This window comes from Nicotiana tabacum, chromosome 21 (genome assembly GCF_000715075.1).
Source record: "Nicotiana tabacum cultivar K326 chromosome 21, ASM71507v2, whole genome shotgun sequence".
NCBI classification, from domain to species: Eukaryota; Viridiplantae; Streptophyta; class Magnoliopsida; order Solanales; family Solanaceae; genus Nicotiana; species Nicotiana tabacum.
Window position 1 is genome coordinate 3,503,621 of NC_134100.1, and position 8,621 is coordinate 3,512,241.

At 35.7% G+C, this 8,621-nt stretch overlaps 2 protein-coding genes across 2 annotated transcripts; both read right to left on the reverse strand.

The window, feature by feature from the left end:
* Window positions 1-200: 200 nt before the first annotated feature.
* Window positions 201-5,757, reverse strand: LOC107797297 (DNA repair protein RAD5B-like). The gene is made up of 7 exons (XM_016620167.2): window positions 4,073-5,757; window positions 3,870-3,969; window positions 3,391-3,503; window positions 2,722-3,292; window positions 2,428-2,499; window positions 1,573-1,671; window positions 201-637 (listed from the first exon to the last, which is right to left on the reverse strand). Exons 1-7 carry the CDS (start codon window positions 4,111-4,113, stop codon window positions 515-517), a joined length of 1,119 nt encoding a protein of 372 aa, XP_016475653.2. The 5' UTR covers window positions 4,114-5,757; the 3' UTR covers window positions 201-514.
* On the reverse strand, window positions 5,319-5,717 carry LOC107797298 (uncharacterized). Its single transcript, XM_016620169.2, has one exon. It carries the CDS (start codon window positions 5,715-5,717, stop codon window positions 5,319-5,321), a length of 399 nt encoding a protein of 132 aa, XP_016475655.1.
* Window positions 5,758-8,621: the final 2,864 nt, after the last annotated feature.

The following is an 8,621-nucleotide window of genomic DNA, read 5'->3' on the forward strand; positions in this document are numbered from 1 at the left end:
TAGAATATCTGTAGTTCTAAAGTTGCCTACTGGCCAAAAACAATTGAACCATCATTGACAAAGGCGAATATAGCTTTTCAACTACGGGCTCAACTGAATCCAGAATGCGTATAAATTTATATATAAAATCCTACTAAATTTTAACAAATATTAGATTTAAACTTATAATTTTAACAGTATAATGAGTCTAATACTAATAATTTTAAAAGTTAAGCAAATTAAATTTAAATTTTAAATCCACCTCTCATCGTTTACAGACGAAGAATATACAAAACCTATGGACTTAAAAAGCCAAAGCATAGACAAAAATAACATATCTTAAAAAAAAGAGGATCAACCAACCCATAGTTTGTTACTTTTACAAGACTTTACAAAATTCAGGTGGAATAGTTGGGACTATACAAAAAAAAATTATCCACCTCTTGAGCATTAATTTCCTTTTTTCCCTCTTTTTTCTCTAATTTTAAATCCAATTATATAAATATAATTGGGATTTTTAATTGGTTAAAATCAACTATCGAAAAAGCATCTTGAGTTCTTCAAGTCTAGCTGAACGTACTTCTTCATCAGTCAAAGCTCCAGCTATCATCCTTTGCTTTCTTGCTTGTACTTGTTGCATTCTTTCTTCTACTGTGTCCTACACCCCATTTTCCATAAAGACAATCATTAATATTTATAAACTAAAATACAAAATTAACAAAAATTTTAATACAAAGTTGTAAAAAAAATAAAATTAACCTTTATTCTTGTATTTATGGAAATAGATGAAGAAATCACTCATGTAGTTTTGGACTATATTGCTCGAACTCTCTGAAAATGTCACCGGGATCGTGTCAGATCCTCCAAAAGTAGTGTATTTTTTGAAAATCCGACATGGATACGGCAGCATTTTTGAGAGTCCGTGCAACATAGGTTTTGGACCAAGTGGTGCACTATGAATAAATCGAGTTTTAATGCTAGGTCACATGTTTAACATAATTTTTTCTAAAATAAGATATATATAGAGAGAGAGAGTCAATGCAAAGAATTTATACTGAACGGTCGCTCAAAAAATATTTACAAGTAGAACTCTTTAAAACATGAGATTTATAATCTTGATAATATTATATATTACATGCTACAAGTAAAAACAATCTATGTAAAAGTTGACTCGGTTGATATTTGAACCCTAATTTTTCGTGATTATTACTTGTATAAATTATCTCTAGATTACGCCCTTAGATGTCTATGTGACATGTTTGATATATTTTTTTCTAAAATTCCCTCCCAATTTAAGAGGATCTATAGTATCTCTACATTTCCTCTTTGGGGTGACTTGAACCCAGGACCTAACGGTCGTGGGTGGAGGTGCTTTACCAACTGAGCAAGCCTCAATTGTCATGTTTGATACTTAGTTATATATGAAGAAAAAACTAAGAAGATTAACTTGACTTTATATTATATGAGGAGGAATTAACCACAAAGGCAAGCATATAATAAACTTAGGATTCTTTCTTAATTCTATCAAGAAAATTATTTGGAAGTGACAGTAATATAATGTGTAAGACAGCTTTTGTAATGAGGAATCTTTACCTTAACAATGAACCTTCTAACACGAACTGTATTCTTTTGACCAATACGATGAATTCTCATTATTGCTTGCTCTTCTACTGCAGGATTCCACCATGGATCCTACAATGATTAAAAGTAATAACATCAACAATCATATGGCAAGAAACTGAAAGAGAAAAGGACAGCCCGGTACACTAAACTCCCGTTAAGCGTGGAATTCAGAAAAGTGCTGGACCATAAGGGTCCATCGTATGCAGTCTTAACCTGCATTTCTGCAAGAGACTATTTACAAGGCAAGAAATAGAAAAGAGAAACATAGAAAATATATACTCCCTCCGTTTCAATTTTTGTGAACTCATTTAACTGGGCAGGGAGTTTAAGAAAATAGTGAAAACTTTTGAACTTGTGGTGTAAAAATGAGGCACATATATTTTGTATGGTTATAAATCATTTCATAAAAGTAAATTGTTTCCACATAAGGAAAGTAGTAATTCTTTTGGCACGGACTTAAAAAATAGGTTCATATAAATTGAAACGGAGGGAGTATTATATTTCTCGTGTCCTTCAAAAGTGCATGTGTACTGGATCTAGTGGCGAAACTAAGAATTTTATTTAGGGTATTCAAACTTGAAATAAGTAAAAAAAAATCCCTAATAAAGGGTGTTCAATATATGTTATATACCATTAAATTCTAATAATTTATCTATATATACCGCGTAATTTTTCGACTAAGGGTGGTCAACTATGTACCTTCACCCCTGAATGGATCCTCCAAAAATTATTCATTTAGGAGGATCTAACACGAGTGCGGCATCATTTTTGAAGGATCCAACCAACATATAATATATACATATATATGTATGAGAAAGAGATTACCATGAGGAAGACATTAGAAGCTGCTGTTAAATTCAAGCCCACACCTCCAGCTTTTAGTGACATTAACAAAATCTGAACACATTGAAATAAAATAAAAAAGGTTAGAACTTCAGAAGAGCTGAGCAAAAAATATTGAAGAAAACAGATTAGTATATTGGTACTATGTTGCTCGACTCTCCAAAAATATTGTCGCACCCACGTTAGATCCTTCAAAAAAATACTATCTTTGGATTATCCGACATGCACTCGACGATATTTTGGAGAGTCGGAACAACATAGATTGATACTACTTACTGTTTTCTCATTAGTCTCACTGAACTCTTTCAAGACCCTTTCTCTTTGTTTCTTCACCAACTTTCCATCAAACCTCAAATATCCAATTTTCTTTTTCTTTAGTGGAATTTCCAAAAGATCAAGAAATGTAGTCCATTGACTAAACACAATGCTCTTTTCACCAGAACCTGATTTTCTTATAGATTCTAAACATTCCAACAGTTTTGAAACCTTATATGATTCTTGCCAATTCTTCTCAACAGCAATCCTAAACCGATTTTCGGATGGACACGTAAATAGCTCATTTTTCCTTATCATTTGTCTACAAATTGGACAAAGTCCACTTGCTGGAGTTCTCCAGCTTGAAAGTAGACATTCTCTGCACATTCTATGAGCACATGGTGTTAACACAGGATCATCTGCTGACTCAAGGCATATAGGACATTCTGTATTTTCGCCATTACGAATTCCCTCAACAACTTCTTCTACATATGCTGGTGTAAGTGCTTTCTGTGTTGTAGAATCAGGATTTGTTTCCAAGAACCTTCTTGCTAGCTTGTCTAAGTCTGCAAATTCTTGTGTATCGCTTCGACTGCATATTTACAAGCAGTAAATATATAGTGTTAGATCCATGAAGAAACTAACAAGATATGTTGCTCAAGTTTTAATAGATTGATGACTCATTTTAACCTCATAACAAGGAAAGGATGATTGCAACACTGCCTCAATCGAAGTAGTAATTCGAGAATATTAGCATAGTTGTGAAGAACTTTTCCTTGTGCCACAAACTGATCAAATTGAACCTGGTTTATTCACCAAAAACAAAAGTATAAAACATACATTCCATTAGCAACAACGATCATTTCGCGTTCAAGAATACAAGAAACTCAAAGCAATTAAATGGTAAAATTTCAAGAACCAAACAACATTCAGGGGCCGTTTGGTTCAAGGGATTAGGTAGGTTATCCCGGTATACATTTTGTTATTAAATGTATCCCGTGTTTGGTTAGATGTATTAGTTACCGGTATTATTTTGTACCAAAATCTTGATATAATTATCACATATAGAAAGTGGGATAAGTTATCCAAGTTTTGATCCTGGTTATCGTTATCCTGATTTTGAACCAAACGACCCCTCAAATTTTACATTGGAAGAATCTTATTCTTACTTTAGATCTCTTGAAGAGGGCATCATAGAAGTCATGTTCGGCTTCTGATTGTATACACTGAATGACTTGAATATCAGTCGGAGGGAGAACAAGTATCAGCCTGATTTCAGAAGAAAATATGTAAGTGCTGAGTAAAAAGCTATGTATGCATCAATTGAAAGAAGGGTAGGATAAAGAATATTTGAAAAAAGTAGAATAAGTACCTTCCTTCTTTGTCCTTGGTATCCTTTGTTCTCCTCAACATAAGTGGCCTCAAAATGGCTTTGATCAATTTTAGAGCGCTTTGATCACCATTTTCATAAGGTCACTGTATTAACTTGTTCCACCTATATTAGGGGCAAAGTGGATTGTCTCTAGTTGGACCTAGCTAAAGGACCTCATTTTTTTTCCCTTTTCATTGAATCAAGGTTTAAGTGTTTTTGGCAATAACTTGTTGGAGGTAAGAGTCTAGAAGCTTTCTTACTATATTTTTCAATCAAGATTTAAGTGTTTTTGGCAATAACTTGTTGATTGCTTTCTAATTATGGCTTCAGAATGGACTTCAGAACTAAGTGTAAGAGTAAACTTAAAATTTCCCACTTAAGGTCACCCCACGGAAATTTGTGATGATATAGTTGTCCTTGAAATGAGATCTTGTAGATGTGAGGGATTGAATGGTGCAACTTTGTTGTCCTCATTCTTCTTTTGCACAAAGTTTGCATATAAGATTTGCAACAATCTCAAACTTAGGAGAGTAACATGGAAATGTAAGGAAAAGGTGAAAATATGTTTTCAAGTTTTGAAGGTGAGCGAAGAAGATAACTAAAGAAACATAAAAAGCTAGGAACAGACTACAGAGTTACGGAAGCCTACGCCAATACCCAAATGAAAAAAATGTTAATTTGATAACACCATATAGCATACAGCCTTGCTATCTGAAATATGTTCTCTACATTATTCAATTCATGATAGCCTGTGTCACTATTCCTAGCTGGAATTTTGGCTAATGAGCATTAACTGGGCAAAAACCTAGCAACACCCTATAAACCAACAGATATTAACTCTAAAAGGAGCGCTAGTCAATCAATCATAGCTATGTGTTAATTAACCTAAGTCATGCATCTATTGTGTTAGTGCAAATACCGGGATAAGTTAGCAGGATAGGCGCATCTGGTGAGTCCCAATCTTGCTGTTGAACCAAGTCCAGTATTTAAGCGGAGAAGGATAGAGGGGCGGGCCTATTATTGGCGGAGTTTGGCTATCAAAAAAATGGGGGATAAATTTCTCCTATTAAATGCGGAAATTAACAAACCAAATTGACAAGATCATCAACAATTCAAACCCGATCATTCCCAAATTTTCAGGAAAAAAAAAACTTTCTAGGGATTATTATATATAAAAACAAAATTCCCTATTCAGCATTATAAATGAATCTATGAGATCACACAAGATCCAAAAGGAAGAGTCAAATTACATAATACAAATATAAACACCAAGAACAATAAGAGAGGTACCAAAAAGAGCAAGACCAACGCGGGTCTCTTCACCAAGAATCAATCCAAATACAGCAGTGGCAGCGAAAGTGGTGGCATTGGTTACAGGAACAGCTAAAGAAATGGGTGTATCACTGAGTATTGCAAAGAAAGTAGCTGAAGCTGACAGGTTTAGGAGAAATGGCAAAGAATACTGCCATATCAACACAAGTTTGAGCCAATTCTTGAGACTGGCCATTACTGGGTTCTGGGGTGTGTTTGGTTGAGGTAAAGATTTGACGGTTTCGTCCCATTTGATTGCTCCTTTTCGCATCAGGGCATTCGTCGCTCCCCAAACAAGCCCTACTGCCACCATCTTCTCCACTTCTCCTACCATCTTTTAGTGACTTTCGATTTGCTTCTGAAAATATCAATTTTAGTTAAAGTGTGTCCATATTTAAAGAAAAATTATCATAAACACAATTTAAGTACGTTATTATAGGCTTGTAGCTTTCGTGGATGAATTTTGGTATTTTAAAATGTATTCATAATCCATAAATAAATAGTTTCAAATAAATTCGTTTACAGTACCAAAAGCACTTTTTCCATCACTTCAATTGACCTTTAAAGCTCCTTTTGGCTAACTAATTATAATTGAAAGCTCGATTCCTATCTATTTAATTAAAAATAAATGCGGCTAAAATTTTTTAAAACACGTAATCAAGTTAACGTTCGAATTCATGCTTGTTACGGTACAATTGAATTTATATACGTAATTTACAGATAATTAAATTAATTTGATCCTCAAATAATTAAAGAAATGTGCAATACTTAGCCTTGAAATAAAGATGAAATCACGAAAAACAGTAATTCTAGGGGCAGAGCTTCCGAGCACAACAGTGATGAAACCAAAGAACAAGGAAGTAAAATTGTATAGAGCTTTTAATCGATTATAGCGTATGTTTGCCAGAAAAGTCCTCCTTTACAATGATAACAGAGCTCATTATTTACAATTATGCCTAGGAAACAAAGTCCTAAGATCGTGCTATTCTTTAGTGTCAATTATGAGGGTCATTGATGAAGGTTTAATGGCGAGCATAAATGACAACTTCTCTGTAACGGCCAGTGCACTAAATGATGTGGAATATTCTTTATTAAATGCTACCGATAGAAGAATATTTGTTGTATCTTTTTGGGTGTCATTCTTTCCGGTGATAAACGGGATAATTGCCTTTGGTTCTAACTGCCCCCCGCCTTGAGTTCCACATGTCATCTTGTTAAGCGGTCACTTAGCATAGCGTATTTTACCGTATACAGATAGTCCACCTGCTTTCCGGACACATAACTTTGTGTCACCGGGAAGTTGGTAGAAACACTCTTTTTGGCGGGAACTACTATGATTCCCTCTGAAAAGCTTCTGACGGTTGATTAGACGCATGTCTCCCCGCATTTAATGCCCCGAAAATGTGTTATCCCACGATTCAGCATAGCTTTTGCCGGTTATCGAGGTAATCATGGCCACGAAGTTAGCCGCATAAACCTTTACTTATACGCATCAACCTTCTTTACTCATACTCCATAACTCTCCAAACTTCCTAAAATCTTCTTTATTGTTCTTCAACCTTTCTTTAACTTCTTTCAAACAAAAAAGTTTTTTCTTCATCCATAACATATAATGGCTTCTGCTTCAATTAAATTGACCTTTAAAGCTCCTTTTGGCTAACTACTTATAATTGAAAGCTAGATTCCTATCTATTTATTTAGAAATAAATGCGGCTAAAAAATTTTAAAACACGTAATCAAGTAAACATTCGAATTCATGCTCGTACAGTTAAATTTATACGTGGTTTCTAGACAAGCGAATAATTTAATCCTGAAATAATTAAAGAAATACGCAATACTTAGCCTTGAAATGAAGATGAAATCACGAAAAACAGCTTCCTGAAATATTGAAGAAACAACTTTCTAGACAAGCGAATAATTTAATCCTGAAATATTGAAGAAACTTTAATATTCTTTTCACATTGTACTTAGGTTTCAGCTTCCTGTAAGTCTTTGTTTATTTGATTGGTAGACCATCTCTGTTTTACAAATGATATCATTTTGGCAACGGCTTCATCCTTTCGGGAATCATGGAACCGCACTCATAAGTTCCTTATTTAATATTTCTTCTACTAGAAATCCTTTCATATCTGATTTCGCCCGATTCAGCAACTCAATGGGTTCTACCCAGCTTTGAAGCTATACCGTGCTGCTTTGACACGCAGTGCACGGGATGCCCTGGAAACTTCGAGCAATTTTCCATGCTCGAGATAATTGATGGTATCATTCCTCCAGTCCTAGACCAAATTAGTTGTATTTACCTCGTAGCAGTTGTCTGCATCCAAGACCGAGTGCATCAATTGTACTACCATCCCGGACTCTGACCCTTTCATTTTCGTTGATAAACCGAGGTTAGCTAGTGCATCTGTTTCAGTGTTTTCTTCCTCGGGATATGAGTAATCGACCACTCCCGAAATCGAGCCAGCAGAGCCTGGACCTTTACCACATATTATTGCATGCGCTCCTCTTTGGTTTCGAAGATCCCGTGGACCTGATTTACCACCGGCTGTGACTCGCACTTGATTTTTATGACCTCGGAATCTAGTCCCCAGGCCAGTTCGAGTCCTGCAATCAAAGCCTCATACTCTGCTTCATTGTTAGTTAGAGGGACCATTCTGATGGCTTGCCTTAGGGTTTCTCCCGAAGGCGTGGTTAGTATCATGCCATGCCTAGACCCTTTTACGTTGGAGGCCCCGTCCGTAAAGATTTGTGACTTAATCGCAGTCCTTGGTTTATATTCTATGTCGAATTCTCTCATTTCAACGGCCCATTTGGCCAACCTACCCAAGAGTTCGGGTTTGTGAAGGATGTTCCGCAGAGAAAATGTGGTCACCACGGCTATCGGGTGACATTGGAAGTAGGGCCTCAACTTTCGAGCGGCGACTATGAGAGCTAAGTCCAGCTTCTCCAAATACGGGTAGTGAGCTTCTAGTTTCGTTAAAATTTTACTAATATAATAAATGGAAGATTGCGCACCTTCGTCCTCGCGGACTAAAACTGCACTTACCTCCACTTCCCAGACTGCAAGGTAGACCAATAGTGTTTCACCTACCTTTGGTTTTGAAAGTAACGGAGGGCTTGATAAGTACCTTTTCAAATCTCTCAAATCTTGTTGGCACTCCGGGGTCCATTCGAAGTTGTTTTTCTTTTTGAGCAGTGCGAAGAAACGGTGGCATTTCTATGACGACCAGGAAATGAA

Bases quoted from the DNA above. Each gene is read 5' to 3' on its own strand.
- LOC107797297 (XM_016620167.2), bottom strand. From the start codon at position 4,113: ATGTTGAGGAGAACAAAGGATACCAAGGACAAAGAAGGAAG. The intron at 3,970-4,072 runs GTACTTATTCTA...TTCTGAAATCAG, and splicing joins ACCAAGGACAAAGAAGGAAG to GCTGATACTTGTTCTCCCTC. The intron at 3,504-3,869 runs GTAAGAATAAGA...TGAATAAACCAG, and splicing joins CCCTCTTCAAGAGATCTAAA to GTTCAATTTGATCAGTTTGT.
- LOC107797298 (XM_016620169.2), bottom strand. From the start codon at position 5,717: ATGGTAGGAGAAGTGGAGAAGATGGTGGCAGTAGGGCTTGTTTGGGGA.